The sequence below is a fragment of the Colletotrichum siamense genome (genome assembly GCF_013390195.1).
Source record: "Colletotrichum siamense strain Cg363 chromosome Unknown KSG_Cg363_contig09, whole genome shotgun sequence".
Lineage (NCBI taxonomy): Eukaryota > Fungi > Ascomycota > Sordariomycetes > Glomerellales > Glomerellaceae > Colletotrichum > Colletotrichum siamense.
Genome location: NW_023501022.1, coordinates 1,581,953 through 1,596,777, shown reverse-complemented (window position 1 = coordinate 1,596,777; position 14,825 = coordinate 1,581,953). Strand labels below are relative to the sequence as shown.

Genomic DNA, 14,825 nt, shown 5'->3' with positions numbered 1-14,825 from the left:
CAGCTGTACTGTCTTCAGGCTTCGGTTCTGCTCCGCACGGATTGTAGTTTCCGGAGAACGTCAAGGGCCAGACAGGGCGTGAAGAGCAGGGTCATTGCCCAAAAAGCGGGTGAAGGTGTGGCTTGTCCGCATCGCACGGCAAAGCCATCCCATGCCCAAGAAAACTAGCGAGAAGCTATCCGAGGGGAGGTGCGGACTGTCTGTCAGTGAGGTAGGGGCCCGGTGTGCCTTACGCAGGCGCACCTTATTCCTGCCGCAGCAAACCGGGAATCAGTCGATGACGCATGTCCCTTCTCATTTCACCCCAAGCCTATTCCCCGGCACGAACAGTACAGCTGCTGCGGCTTAGTGGGAGCTTGCGCTTGGGTGATGCTTGGTGCTTGGGTGCTTCCGGACCTCAATGGCCTGGCACCTGCGACTGGCTTGTCCCTTGTCAGACGTAAGGTCCGCAGTGAGGTAAGGAAGAGATGTACTGATGGCGGGAAGGGGGCGGCCCCTGCAAGTCCACATCACATCACTGTGAGCTCGACTGGTGACCGTGACCTTGTCCATTGCGCCTACCTTACTTGCTGGGGCCATTCTTTTGTTTTTTTCCCTCGTTGAGTCTTGGAGGATTGCCCAGTACCATTCCTCTATTTAAGCATCTCGTCCCCATCCCACCCTTCCTTTCCCCTCTTGACATTCTCAACCAACGAACCTACACTCGACCTTACATTAGATCTTCGAGATCCCGTCGCGAACTATCAGACTCACACAAACAAACACTTCATCACCACAACACATCAATCACCATGCCTTTCACCGCTTCCGATATCTGCAAGATCCTTCTTGCCATTATCCTCCCGCCCGTTGGTGTTTTCCTCGAGCGCGGCTGCGGTGCTGACTTCTTCATCAACATCCTGTTGACCATCCTTGGTAAGCTCCGACACTCATCGCCATTACTTACAGCATTCACTAACATACTCAGGTTACTTGCCCGGTATCATCCACGCTCTGTACATCATCCTGAAGTACTAAGCGTCCCGACGCTGAGGTCGTCCCGACCTCGAACCACCTACATCAATGAGCGCTATGACGACTTCAAGCAAGCGACAGCGGCATGACCTCAGCCCTTCGACATGCGAGACCCAATCGTTTGACAGGAGGGTGGTGGTGTAGGCGGTGGCCGGGCATTCCAGCGACCTCAGCTTCCGTCTCATCCGGCAACCTTGGGGGATCCTCCTGCACCGGACGGCAGGGATTCTGCTTTCCAGTGCAGGGTGGCCTAAGACCCCCTACCGCTTTTTGTTATTTTACGACCACGACACAGCAACGGCCTCTTTTCCTCTGTTGGAGGCGGTTATTTTCATCAGGGACTGGTTCTCATCGGCTCTTATGTTCTTGCGGCACGCTTGCAAGAATTGGATCAGGGAGACTTTGGACTGTGTACACTTGATGCTTAATTCGATACCCGACATCAATCTCTTCAATCAAAGATTTCTCCTTTCGCAAAGACTCATTTTCTTATTATGCATGTGTGATGTGTTGTCAGACGCAGCCGCATCTGGTTGCTTCATAATCCGGCTGTGCCGCATGACAGCGGTTGTGATTCTCCCCCGCTAGCAGTGACAGCGACACTGCCGCAGCTCCCTACAGTGATGTCATGCCTCATTTGCATTGAAACGCTGAACTCTCGCCCGGAAACGTTCTAGATCCCGCCAACCCACCTAAGCATACAGACTTTGGAAACACCGTCCAAGAGCTTATTTCACGTGCAACAAAAACGCTCAAGCAGTTATTGCATAGCCAGCCATGCCATGGCAGCCATGGTCGCAAAAAAATAACCTTGTTTCCCGCGTATCCTGAACGACGGAGCCCAGCCACAATAATGGAGACGCCAGAACCTCCAAATGACCCCGGAGCGGTTTGCTCTTCACCGCGACGGATCAACCAACGGAAGCCGAGGGACGCGTCACGCAAAATACTCGGCGCAGCGTCGGTCCCACACTGCCTTTTGCGGTGCAGCTGTGCACACACTCGGCGCGAAGCCGAAAGCGTTGCACTGTTGAGGCTGGCCTTGCCGGGCCTCGAGGCGCTAAGGCAGATTGAATGTGCCCTGAAGCCTGTCGTCCGTCGTCGCCTGCCGCTGGACTGGCTGACTGACTGACTGCCGTCGGCCGCCAGAATCAGATAAACTGCGATCCCTGTCCGCGAGGGCTGTGTTTAATTGCACGCAGACCGTTGAGCTGGGCTGCGGCCTGTTCGAGGGCGCTGGAAAAACGGACCGAGTGCGGTGAGCGCCTACCGGATAGATCACCATTTTCCCAGGTTCTTTGCGCGAATGCGAGGACAGGAACAAGAAAGAAGACACCAACGACGATCCACCGCCTTAGCCGCAATGACTCGGCGAGTATGGAGCTGAGCTTTGATATCCCACCCGGCCTTATTTCATTCTTCATTTCTGGTCGAGATACTGCATAGTATGTCTGCCCTTTATTTTTAAACAATTGTTTCGAGTGGCACGCTGCTGGCCCCCAAAGCGCTCACAGACCCTTTCGATTTCGGCCTTCCCATATACCCCTGTCCGCGCCAAGGGGGGGGGGGGGGGGGGGGGGGGGGGCCTGGTGATCCCCTGCATCCCGCCTCGCTGGGCTAAGGGTTCCGGCGTACCCGCCTGCCAACTCCATGTCACATTTTCTTCATTTGAATCGTTGCGATGAACGCCCTCCCGTTTGCTCCGGGGATGGTTTTCTCCTCACGGAATGTGTGTGATGTCTACCATGTATGCGTGAGTGTCACGGGGTGTGCTCCATGGTTCCACATCTTCGGATATCAAGGAGCTGGAGGGGGAGCGGGGAGCGGTGCGAGATTCTGATCACTATCGGCTGGCTGGCAGGTAAACGGAGGCAGACATCCGCGCGTGGAATTGCCTAGGCGCATTGCACTCAACCTCTTCCGACCTTGAACGACAGAATCTGTGAGGTGTTAGCAACAAATTCTTGATCAGGGAAGCATGATGATAGGCAAACACTTACATCGTTCTTCCCAACCGCAACAGGGTCGTCCTCGGCGACCCTCAAACCCCCAGCACCCTCGATATACGCAATCGGCGCATCCCCCATAACCTTCCTCGCCGCCTCCCCCACCGTCGTGCCCTTCTTGACCAGCACGCAGTCCCTGAACACGACCCTGCTCTCGTTCGCGCCAGACTGGAACGTCGTCGTGTTACGCACGGGAAACACCGGCACCAGCCCCAGGATCTCCGCCGCCTTGCTAAGCACCTGCACCACTCCCGTCGACCCGAACCGGTACAGCACCATGTCCTTGAGGTTCTCTATCCGGTTGCGGTTCTTCTCGTCCAGCTCCTTGAGCCCGCCGCCCGTCGGGTCGCCCTGCTCGATCAGGTCCTCGCGCGTGTCCACGAACTCGCTGCCCTCCGTGTACTTGATGTACCCCTGCTTCGCCATCTTGCGCAGGAAGATCTCCGAGATGGCCGAGCACAGCACGATCGTGTTGGGGTCCTGCATCTTTGCAATCTTCGCAATGTTCTTGTCCGCGTCGGGGTGGTCGATCTTATTGAGCGCGATGACGGTCGGGAACTTCTCGTCCGTGAAGGCGTTGACCACCCGGTCGATCGTCGCCTCGTCCCAGTCCTCGAGCGGCTCCTTGATTCCCAACCGGTCCAGCGCGCGCGCGACCACGTTGGCCGTGCTGCCGTATCCCGAGAACTGGCCCTGCAGCGTCTCGATCGCCGTCGCCTTGATCGCCATGTGACGCCGTCTAATGCTCCCCCACTTCTCCATCAGGTTGCCCTTGATCCAGGCCACAATCTCGCCGCGCAGCCAGGCAATGTCCACCGACGGGTCGTACCCGCGCGTCTCCTTGCCCTCGGCATCCACGGTGCCCGAGGCGTCGACGACGTGTATCAGCGCATCGGCGTGGCGCAGGTCGTCGAGGAACTTGTTGCCGAGGCCTTTGCCCTGGTGGGCGCCGGGCACGAGGCCCGCAACGTCGAGGAGCTCAATCGGCACGGAGCGACGGCCGTCGACACAGGCGCCGTAGTTGGGCTTGCAGCGGTCCGAAACATTGTGGCGGGCGCAGGCGCAGTCTATTTGGAGATATCCGATGGCTCGTTGGGGATCGATCGTCGTGAATCTGGAGGTTCGGGTGAGTGATGAACGACCGGCATGAAAACGGCAGAGGTTTTGCTGAAAGAAACAGAGGAGAAGCAGGGCTCGTACGGGAAGTTTCCTGTTCACAAAATTCCATCAGCGGCCAGGTCGCATGGTGGGGTGGTCGGTTTTTCTCGGTCGAGCGGGCTTTTGGTAAGGGCTACGGACCAACTTTTGATGAGGCGTCTGTGAGACTGTTGAGCGTTGTGCTCTTGCCTGCCGACGGCTTGCCAACCAGGCCGATCAGCGGATCTCGAGGCATTGTGTCGGTTTGGGCTTGTGGTGCTGTCGTGGTGAACTTCGAGAATCGTTCGAGGGGTAGCGATTTTGCGAAGGGCGCGGCCCACCCTGGTCGGCTTCGTCCCGCTAATGCAATGAGGGGCTGCCCCGATAATTGCTGACTGTCCTTCCGACATGGTCCGCGTCCATACTGAGTCCCGTCTCGCCTCCCTTTCGCTCTGCACGTTGAGTATGTAGCCAGCATCTCGGGCTGTGCCAATTGCCAGTGCTGCGATGCCTCATTCCGTTGAGTTGCCGGATTTACCGCGGATTCACCAGTATAATCCTCGTTGCAGATCTTCACAAGTAAAGCTCGCAATATGAGGAATAATCAGGTTGTTGACGCGAATCCATTCTAATTTCAATGCTATCACATCATGTTTTTCTCCCGCCAACCGACTGACCGCAACAAAAGAAACTCCAGGCACCAAAAAACACACACTATTCGTAATTCCGCCATCTGAGTTGGAGGATTCGACGTCTCCATCCTAGTCTGCTTCATCGGGTCCCATTGTACGGCCAGGCTTTTCCATGGGGGATTGACCTCGCAGAACTCGCAATCGAAAGGGGTCCCTCGTCATTTGAGCATCCGCGCTTGATAGAGCTCTTGCTCCGCGTCTGTCTGCGTGGTCTTGTCAATACCTGTGTCTTTCTCTACATTGTGAGCTGCGTCTTACCTGTCTTCAAATCATCCTGTTCCTCGTCGTCCATCTCTGGCTTCTCGTACTTGAAGTCCATGTTCTGATCCAACTCAGGCATGCTGGTTTGTCGCGGGCGTGACTGTACGACGTCTCTCAGTAAGTATACTCACCGGTTTGAGTCTACGGAAAGTTTTTTGCCTTGTCCATGTCCATTTCTTCGCCAGCCTCCTTATCAGGTCCAGGCTCGTCCGCAGTGCCGAGGAATCCAGTTTCAGCGATGCTGTCCTGCTCCCAAGATTTCTTGCGTGGAGAACCGACGATCTTGTCGTCGTTCGTGTCGAAGACCTCGTCAGCCTTGCGCTTCTGAGGAGTAGTCTGACCGTCATTTTCTTTGTCATTGCCAGAGAGCCAACGCGGCTTGCCCTTGTAGTCAGCGGTACGGCGCGACTTGCCCTTATTGTCCTCGGTGCAGTCAGAATGAGCCCCGGAAGAGTTAGAATGAGTCGAAGATAATACGTCTGCATCGTCTGAGGTGTCTGATACGGCGTCTTGTACGGGTGCCTCGGAAGTGGAAGGGCCAGCACGGGAGGTAGAAGCGTCGGCATGCGCTATCCCCGTCTTGAAAGTGGAAAGGCCAGGACGGTAGTAAGAAGCGTCGGCATACACCATACCCACCAGTACGATGATGCTGTTCCCGAGATATCGCCGGTTGGTATCGTTATACGTATTGAGATCAACGTCTTCAGAAAGCCAATTGATGATCGATTCGATCACAGCTTGCCACAATCTATCAATGGGTTCTTCAGACATCAGACACATGTCCCAATCACTGGCTATTTCATCGCAGAAATTATCCACGTAGGCTTTCGCCTCGTCGTGAGACCCTGTCTTGCAACAAGACTGCATTCGGGAGTCAGTATACACAGAGCTAGGTCGGGCGAGACGACAGAGACGAGAGTGATGACAGCGAGGGGAAGGGGGTGATGCGCATGGACTTGTAGGTGCAGAGAAACATGTGGAAGCCCTCTAATGATGAGAAACTTCGGCCAGTCCTGTCTTTCGCGAAGGGCAACGGCCAGGTAGACGAACGACGGTGATGACAGTATAACCAAAGGGGTCGGAGAAAGAACGTAGAAGCCGATTGCTTACCAATAGTTTGTTTACGTGAACGACTGTATCATCGACGAGTGCATGAAGCTCGTCCTACTATGTGTCAGTCATGTCATCAAGTATGCTCGTCGATGCTCCATACCTCGTCTACTTCGAAGGGCACGAGTTTATTGAGGAGGACGTACTCCAGGTCGCTGGCGAGTGTCTGCATGTTGATCGTCAAGTTATCTGTATTTCGAATAGTGTTGGAAATGTTTGCCGGTATGATGTGAAGAAGTCAATCTCTGCTGGATCCAAGAAGCAAAAGAAGAGGTAGTTCTTGTTGATGGACGTGTAATGTGATGGAAGTCGGATGGACTGAAGATGTGTGGTCTTGGTCGAGGAAGTCTGCCAAGCTGCTGGACTGGCTGAAGAGTCAACAGCAAGAGCGTTGGCTTTCAGTGTGGCAGGCACATGTAGTCGGTTCCCTCTTGTGGTGATCAGCCCTCCTTGGACCTGCCTCTCTCACGCCCGTTACAAATATCTGGACCCAGGTCTTACTGCCTCCAACTTTCTACCAGTCATGCTGGGTGCCGTTTGGCTGATTGTCCTTGCCCGACCCCTTAATCTTTACAAGCCGCGAAGTATTGTCAAGCTGGGCGAAGGGGTCGCAGCCCGAAGTCTTGCTCGTAGCTACCAAGAATTCCATGGCTCCCAGTATCGTTTCTGCTGCAACGGGCCCCATGTTGGGAAACCCCCTATTTTTCGTTGTGTTGGAGCGACTGCTTTTCCTGTGTAATTGCTACTGTTGTCGTCGTCGCCGTTGTCTCGGCTCACGGTGTTGCTATCGTCTTCGATTGAGCAATTGGGATGGGCAACACTGAGGTTCTCAACTTTCTGGTGTCCTTTGTGCCAACAAAAGTCACCTACTAGCACCCTGAACATGCATCCTTCCATCGTAAATGAACTGTCGCAGTTGTCATCAAGGAAAGCAACAATCACTCTCGTCGATTGACGATTCCTTCCTGATTCGAGTCGGAGCGATGGCGGCTGCCGCAATAAATCGAGTAGGTGCCGACCAGATTTTGATGTTTTCATTGGCCCATGAGTCTACAAGACCGATGCGAAATCCGAGCCTTCCTACCTCCTCAAGCTTGCCACACCTCCTCAGCATCAGCCACGACCATAGCCTCCGAACTAACTGTAACCGAGTGGAGGGATTTCACAGCAAACCAAACCCGCCCTGATGGCATCCGTGGTGCCAATTTGGGCCTTTCATAGCTGATGGAGGGAGCGATACCGTCAGCTGACGTTGTCAAATGTTAGACGCAGTCTCGGGCACATCTGCTTGCATTGTTGCTCTATTCAAAGATCGTCTTGAGGAGATCTGCGGGACGGAGTAGGCTATGCCATATTCCACGTCAAAACAAAATAAAAAAATAAAAAAATAAAGAGTACAAAAGTCTTGATCTTGGTTCGAGATCCCATACAAAAGTTTGTCATGGGTTGTCGCATCCAGTCGCATACCATCAAGTTCGAGATGATCCGCAATGGCGGGACAAAACGATTAAAGACGCACCCTACTCGCCAAAAGAAATGGAATTGTCATTCGTTCCTAAGCAATTTAAATCAAGCCTGAAGATGCAACAAAAACGAAAAATGCGTCAAAATGGCAAAAGAAATGGACGGGCAGGTGATCGAAACCTGGACCTTCCGCAGACGAAGTTGCAATGAAGATGCAAAGCGGACGCTCTACCACTGAGCTACACGCCCAACGATGGAAACTTCGGCTGACAAGCTTACTGATGTAGGTCAGCGGGGCTGGCTGGCCGGGGCAGAGGTTGCGGTGGGGTCGTCGCACTCACCACACCTACCGGTGGGAGAGGATGAGCTGTGGCCGGTGTTGAGTGACATACGGTCGGGGCCAGTTGAAGGGTAAGTAAGACGAACGGGTAGTCGAACGGGTGAAGAACGCAAGAAAGTTAAGACGAAGGGAGGAAAGCTGATGGTTTTGGTTGTGGTGGCGATTGGCGACGGGAGAGCGTGGTGGCTCGTAACGGGGTTCATATGAGACGGAATTTCGACGTTGAAGACGCAGTCGAACGAAATCCGGCAAAATGAACACACAAAAATAGGTGCAGGCAAGGCTTCATATGTCTCTTGAACCTGGTCATGTCAAGGAACAAACGAAGAATTAGATGGTTTCTCGCTTGTTTGCAGTTCTCGTAGCAGCAATCTCCCGCGTGGCAAACGCGAATACCTGCTAAAACCAACGATGCACTCACTCCTTTGCCTCGTCCAACTTCGACATCAATACCCAGTCAAAAAGTCTTGGATATTTTCCTGTTTCTCCAACGCATAGCACGCTAGCAACAGCATGAACATCGACACTGCGCACAACCCGGGTTTACTGGTCGAGAAAATTGGACGGTGCGGCGGCCCAGAAGCCAGCTTGGAAACGTCAGGATCCTTCCTTCTTCCAGGGCCGTTCCACACAAGGACGGACGCCAACGAAGAATTGCCTCATCCATTCTGCCAGGAAAACACAGCTCATCTCTCAACTAAACCACTGCATCTCAAGTCAATCGAACCAAAAAGTTCTCTCGGGAAGCCCAAAGTGCACCATCTGTCAGAGGTTCCGCGCTCATTCCCGGATTACCACCCCAAGGTGTCTGATCCACCGCCCGTAGACGCACACTGAAAACCTCCCCCGCCGCTGCCGGACTCCGAATCTTCGGCCCGCAAGCCCACCATCCCTCCCAGGTCCTCATCAAAAAACACGGCCGCCGCCCGGTAAACGGCACCCGCCTCAACACCAATCCAAACCTCGGACATTGAAAGCCGAGAGGATCCATCTCACATTCCACTAACCGAATCCATCCAACAAAAGGGACAAATGGCAACCTCAAAACTCCCCGTCGAGACCCTGCCCACCTGGGCCATGTTCAACGACGTCGACCTCGTCGACGTCGAGGCGCGCGAGATCCCCGGCTGCGGGCTCGGGCTTCTCGTGAACAAGGAGCTCAGTCGCGAGGAGGAGACGTTCGACATCCCGACGCTGCTCAGGATACCGCACGAGCTGGTGCTCTCCGCCGAGGCCGTCGAGAGCTACGCCAAGGTGGACAAGAACTTCCGCCAGCTGCTTGATGCGTGCGGGCACAAGGTTAGGGCGCGCAGACCTCACATCTCACGATGAATAAGATGAGAATCAGTGTTGCTGACGTGCTTGAGAGGGGAAAAGTCTACACGGCATGATATTTGTTTGTTTCTCTTGACGCAGATGGTACTGTCGGATAGGCCCAAGACGACTATGAAAGGTGGCGTGTCGACGCCGTGGACGGAGTATGTGAAGTTTCTGCCCCCGCAGGTGCCAGTTACGACGCTCTGGACTGAGCAGGAACGTGAAATGTTGGTTGGAACATCACTTGAGGTAAGCTCATGAGGTTTTCCAATCTTGGACACTCGCTCTTCACGAGCATCACACCATGTCATGTCCTACACAGTAACTGGCCACGCATGCACATACACAAACGCATGCTCCCTCAACGTTCCGGTCAGCAAGCCAAGAAGCTTGCGGCTGAAGAAGACTAGGCATACTTGAGGGATACAAGGATCACGTTCTGACAAGCAGCCAGTCGGCCACCGCCGCCAAGATCGTCACTCTGACCGACGAATTCGACGAGCTCCGCGAAACCTCAGAAGCCCTCCCATTCTGGAACGAATTCTTCTGGGAATCCGACAAGGTATCACTCATCGATTGGGCCCGTGTCGACGCCTGGTTCCGCTCCCGTTGCCTGGAGCTTCCCAAGTCAGGCGAGGCCATGGTCCCGGTGCTGGACCTGGCGAACCACTCAGCCCAGGCCAACGCGTACTACGAAGAAAACAGCAAGGACGAGGTGGTGCTGCTCCTGCGACCGGGATGCAGGGTCTTGTCTGGGGATGAGATGACAATCTCGTACGGTGACGCGAAATCCGGGGCAGAGATGCTCTTCAGCTATGGGTTCATCGACCCCGCGTCTGCCGCCGACCGCATCACGCTGCCCCTGGCGCCTCTCGAAGACGACCCGCTGGGCAAGGCGAAGCTGCACATCTTTGGCGGCGCCCCGAGTGTGGAGTTTGACCGGACGAATGGGACGCTCAGCTGGAAGAGCCCTTTCGCCTACTTCCTGTGTCTGAACGAGGAAGACGGCCTTGACTTTCGCGTGCTGCAGGACACCGGGGGATCACGGGAGCTAAAAGTCTTTTGGCAGGAGGAGGACGTGACCGACACGACGACGTCTTTCGAACAGCACATTGACGGTCATCCCCTCGCTCAGATCTTTCGTCTGAGAGTGGTTACCGTCTTGCAGGATCTCGTCGCCGGCCAGCTGGAACGGCTGGCCACGGGCATGTCCCTGGACGACCTTGACGCATCGCTCAGTGAAGGAGGTCTCATTTGCGGGGCGTGCATCACCGCCGCTGCCACGTTAAGGGAGCAAGAGACCAGCCTGCTGGAAGCCGCTATGAAGACTTTGGAAGACCAGGTGAGTGGTTCGCGCAGTTTCTTCAGTCGTTGGCGTCGCTGTCAGTGTCAGGGCTGCAGTGTAAACATACGATGCTCTGCCCATTCCCCGCCTAAGGCGTTATTCCTCTTTTGAGCCTCCTGCATTCCTTCTGGGGATTCGCTGCCGCTGCCCCAGCATTTGATCTTCCCCAAGTCCCGTCTCAACTGCTTTTGCGTGCTTGTTGTCCTTCCCCCGCGCGCTTGTATGGTGCCAAGACTAACAGGGATGGGCCTCGTTGCCCCAACCTTGCAGAAAACACAACTTCTCGCAGACGAAAACGTGGTGGCTTATCTCGGATCGATGGAAGTTGCCCAAAACGAACTAGTGGAGGCCGAGGCGTCCAATGACGAGGAGGACTTCAGTTGAAGAGGGAGGGATAGGCGAAGCCATGCGGCCGGGTCGATCCCATTCGGCACTCAATCGCCCAAGTGCGAACATTCTCTGTCAGTAAGGCCCTATCGTCGCGGGGTAGTTTCTTACTCATTGTAAGCCGTTACGAAGCAAGGCGATTGGAGAGCGAGAATATGCGTGGACGGCACGGAGTAATGCGAACGGCCTTATCCTGATCCCCCTGTAGACTTGTTCGAAACGATGCTGCTGTGCTGTCACTCCGGCATCTTTTCGTCCATGGCGCATGGCACATGGGATAGTTCCAACACCGATCTCATTCCCGAGAGGTGATTGAAAAAGACATGGCGAGGACAAATCTCCGATTTACCCCGCGTCAAGCTGTTACCTCGACTTCTCTTTGACAAACCGCGCGATGTCAGGGCCCAACTGATGACAGCAAGCCACAGTGCCGTTACCCGACGTCGTCGGCAGCCACACCCAAATGCGATGTCTCAGTGCAACAATGTCTTCCGATGTCCTCAATGAGGCACGAACGGAGACTTGGCAGCTCGTGGCCGTACCTACATTCAAAAGGAAGATCGACATTGCTTGGCCGCGTTCGGAACGGACCTCTCTTAGGATATATTCGACCCGCGATGCCGTGCAGCGAGAGCAATGTCCATGGGAGGAAGGTGGCATTTTGCCTGAAATCAAGCCTTCCCCAGAACGCTGTACAAAGTAAGAAACACTCGTGTTTTAGGCAGGGAGCCGCGGGGCAGCGACCAAGCTGAGCTGTGGGAGGGCGAGATCCGCGGTGCACCCCTGGACCCTGTGCAGCTTGAAGGAGTGGATAGGTCTCGCCCTGTCCTTGCATGAAGGAGCTGCCACGCTGAAGCGCGGCAGTCTGCCTTGCATCGCAATAGGACGTCTCAACACAAATGGTATTTTCTGTTCCTAGTGTGCCCGACTTTGCAGCTCAACGGATGACGGGTTTCGAAAGATGCATCTCCCCCGCGTCAGCGGAAGGCGGGCTTGGTGATACTGCCGCGCGCCAGTGGGGATCGCTCCAACGGTGGAGCTGGAGTCGAAGGATTGCGGGAGGAGAGCGTCATCCTCTCCTCGGTCGCCTGCGCTAGCTGACCTTGATCTACGGGGTATGGGGTAGTGTACGGGGTGCCGTTACTTGGCTGACTAGCTGTTGCTGCAGCGCAATTGCGACTGTCCTCTGTCATTGTCTGAGGCGAACTTATTTGACATGACAGGATGTCTTAAATCACCCGATACCGATAATGGCCTCGTTTTGACTTTTCCACAAATACCATTGCTCTGGGATGGCATTGTTTTGGGACATTTGACGAGACATGTCCGCCTTCTTTCCGAATGTGGACCGAGAGTCTGTGTGAAGACGCCAGGGAGCAGCCTAGTTGGAGAAGGGAAGATGTCGGAGGCGGGCACGCGAGCATTTGGGGTAGAGTAGTTCGCCGTTCAGCCGAAGCCGGTTGGCCCGAGTGCGGAGCGGGATAGGATGTCGAGAATTGTGGCTTGGGGCTCCGGTAGGTGGTTATCACGGAGGACCACTTTGAGTGTAGAATGCGAGATGGTTGGCCTTTCGGACGGTCGACGGTAGTGTCGCATTCGTGGAACGGGAGTCGGTGTCAACGGTTTTCGTGTTACAACACACTATCGCAGAGGTGAGTGTTCATGAGCTAAAGTCGGGCGGTGTGAATCGTCGGACATGGAACAAGATTAAGGAAACGACCGGACACTGTTGGCGATGAATGGTTGGCAGATCGTCGAAAGCTTTATCGTTCAGTAGCCCAAGCTTGACAGCTCTTGGCCCTAAGGAATCCGTGACGAAAGAACGTTGTCAGTTCCTCGATGACGAGCCATCATCAGATCCTGGAATGGCGACTTGTGTGTCGATCGCCAGAGTGCCGGCACTGGAGTCGCATTGAAGAAGTGCGTGTCTCGGAGAGTGTCATTGGATGCTCAGCCCTCGAACCGTGCGACGACTATCACCGCCAACTATTGAGAGCAAGGTGGAAACCGTTGATATCTGGCCAAAGAGCGGTAGAGGTTGCGTGGGCCAAGGCAGGCTCAGTTTGGTCAGGCGGCGGACAATTGGTGGCACCAGTGACAGAGCAGCGATCGTCCTCCGATCCGACATATCGCGAAATGGGGCCCCGGAACGAGTGTAACGATGTGCTGATGCGGTTGGTCCTCACCCTTTTTTTGCCCCAGATTTCTCCAGTCCCCCCGTCACGCCAACCCCAGCTTCTTGTCCAACCCTCCCTGAGTACACGAGTAGTACAGGGACGTAGGTGTGGCCCCTTCCCCAGTTTCCCGTGTTCCTATTCTTGCCGAAGATTTGAGGGTTCGCTGCAGGCTTCCGTTTGCTTTTGTGCCTATTTCTTTGTTGCCGAAACTTTGCCTTGAACGGCGAAAACCTGGGGAAAACGGGGGTTCTGGAGGTGTGGGTGGGTTGGTTGAATTGACGCAGGGCCGCATGACTGGCTCTGGGCCGGTTGATGGAAACAACAGCATCAAAGTGATTCTGGGGGTGGAGCCATTTTCGAGGGCCTAGAGCCTCTGAGAAGTCGTCCCGAGTATCGAGAAGGGTCTGGAGAGCTGGAGAGAGCCGGAAGGTCTGGAGAAGGAGGGTGAAATTGGCAGATAATTCCCCGCTTCCGGGGTCGAGTGGTGTCATGGCTGCGTTTGCTGGATGGGTTTTTTGCGTTTAGCGTCGTGGGTTGGGCCAGGGTAGCAGGCTGGTTGGCTTGGAGGTTTGGGGGTTGTTGTCTAGAAGCCATGCGTGAAGAAGCCCGCGTATCTCTTGCGTGTTGTCTAGTGTCTAAGGTTGTCCGTTAGACGAGGGGAAGAGGAGCAGAAGTAGGTGCAAGGTACGATGTGACTCGCGAGGTGGTGCAGCAACCTGCAGTTGGGAGGTGGAGTGAAGGGCATTTGGATCGTGGCGGAAGTGGTGTGGTGGTGATACTCTCTGCTGCTGCTGATGTGCTGCTGTCCTGCTGCTTCTGTACGTCTGTCTGTACGTCCAGTCCAGTGTGAATGCGAAGTCCCCGGTGGTGTCCTCCGGTGCATGCTCGCTAAGGTCGAACTAGCGCAACGCAGCCTGGAGGTCGACGGCAGACCGGGCGATGTACTGTGGGTTCTAGGCGCCTTCTCGAGTACAATTACCTCGACGTGATTGGCTCCCCTCACCATGCTTAGCGTGTCGTCCCTTCCCACCCCGAGTTTCCCAACAGCAGCAACCAGCAGGACCCCAGGGCTGGTTCCCCCAGATTCACTTCCAGCGGGTCGCTCCTGCCCTTTCTTCTCCCAGTCCAGCGCCAGTCAAGGACAAGGCAATTGCTAGGCCGGTCCGGTGGTGGCCCCCAAGTGCCCTCCCACCCCAGTCCGTTCCGTTCCCAATCCCGGTACAGGCATTCACCATTTTCATTCCAATGAGGAATGAGTCGCTGTTTCTAAGTTTCCAGCCCTCACCCCGGTCACTCCATCCAGCGGTCTCTCTCCCGTCCACCTCCCGGCCACGGGGTCTCTTTTAGGGACTCCACAGTCTCACGTCCCTCCCACTGTCGACTTCCACTTCTTCTCCCTCTTTTTCCCTCACACACCCCAACATCCGTCCTTCCTTTCCTCAACATCTCCAGTTCCTCCACTTGCCTCTGTCCGTTGCTTCCGAGTACCAGACTTGTGACCCTCTCCACTCTTTTCCTTTTTTGTTTCTTGCTTGGAAGATCTGGGTTGTTCTCGCGGACCTGCTTTTCACCTGT

At 55.1% G+C, this 14,825-nt stretch overlaps 3 protein-coding genes across 3 annotated transcripts; 1 reads left to right on the top strand and 2 right to left on the bottom strand.

The window, feature by feature from the left end:
• Positions 1–2,924: 2,924 nt before the first annotated feature.
• CGCS363_v013147 (putative GTP-binding protein) lies at positions 2,925–4,413 on the bottom strand (the record flags this gene model as incomplete). Its single annotated transcript, XM_036644996.1, has 4 exons — positions 2,925–2,954; positions 3,015–4,134; positions 4,221–4,230; positions 4,320–4,413. 4 exons carry the CDS (start codon positions 4,411–4,413, stop codon positions 2,925–2,927), a joined length of 1,254 nt encoding a protein of 417 aa, XP_036489894.1.
• An 838-nt stretch (positions 4,414–5,251) lies between these two features.
• Positions 5,252–6,392, bottom strand: CGCS363_v013146 (uncharacterized protein; the record flags this gene model as incomplete). The annotated part of the gene is made up of 3 exons (XM_036644995.1): positions 5,252–5,971; positions 6,221–6,274; positions 6,324–6,392. The coding sequence occupies 3 exons, from the start codon at positions 6,390–6,392 to the stop codon at positions 5,252–5,254; spliced, it is 843 nt and encodes a 280-aa protein (XP_036489895.1).
• Positions 6,393–9,056: 2,664 nt separating this feature from the next.
• set8 (SET domain-containing protein 8) lies at positions 9,057–11,070 on the top strand (the record flags this gene model as incomplete). The annotated part of the gene is made up of 3 exons (XM_036644994.1): positions 9,057–9,323; positions 9,796–10,683; positions 10,957–11,070. The coding sequence occupies 3 exons, from the start codon at positions 9,057–9,059 to the stop codon at positions 11,068–11,070; spliced, it is 1,269 nt and encodes a 422-aa protein (XP_036489896.1).
• Between the last annotated feature and the right edge of the window lie 3,755 nt (positions 11,071–14,825).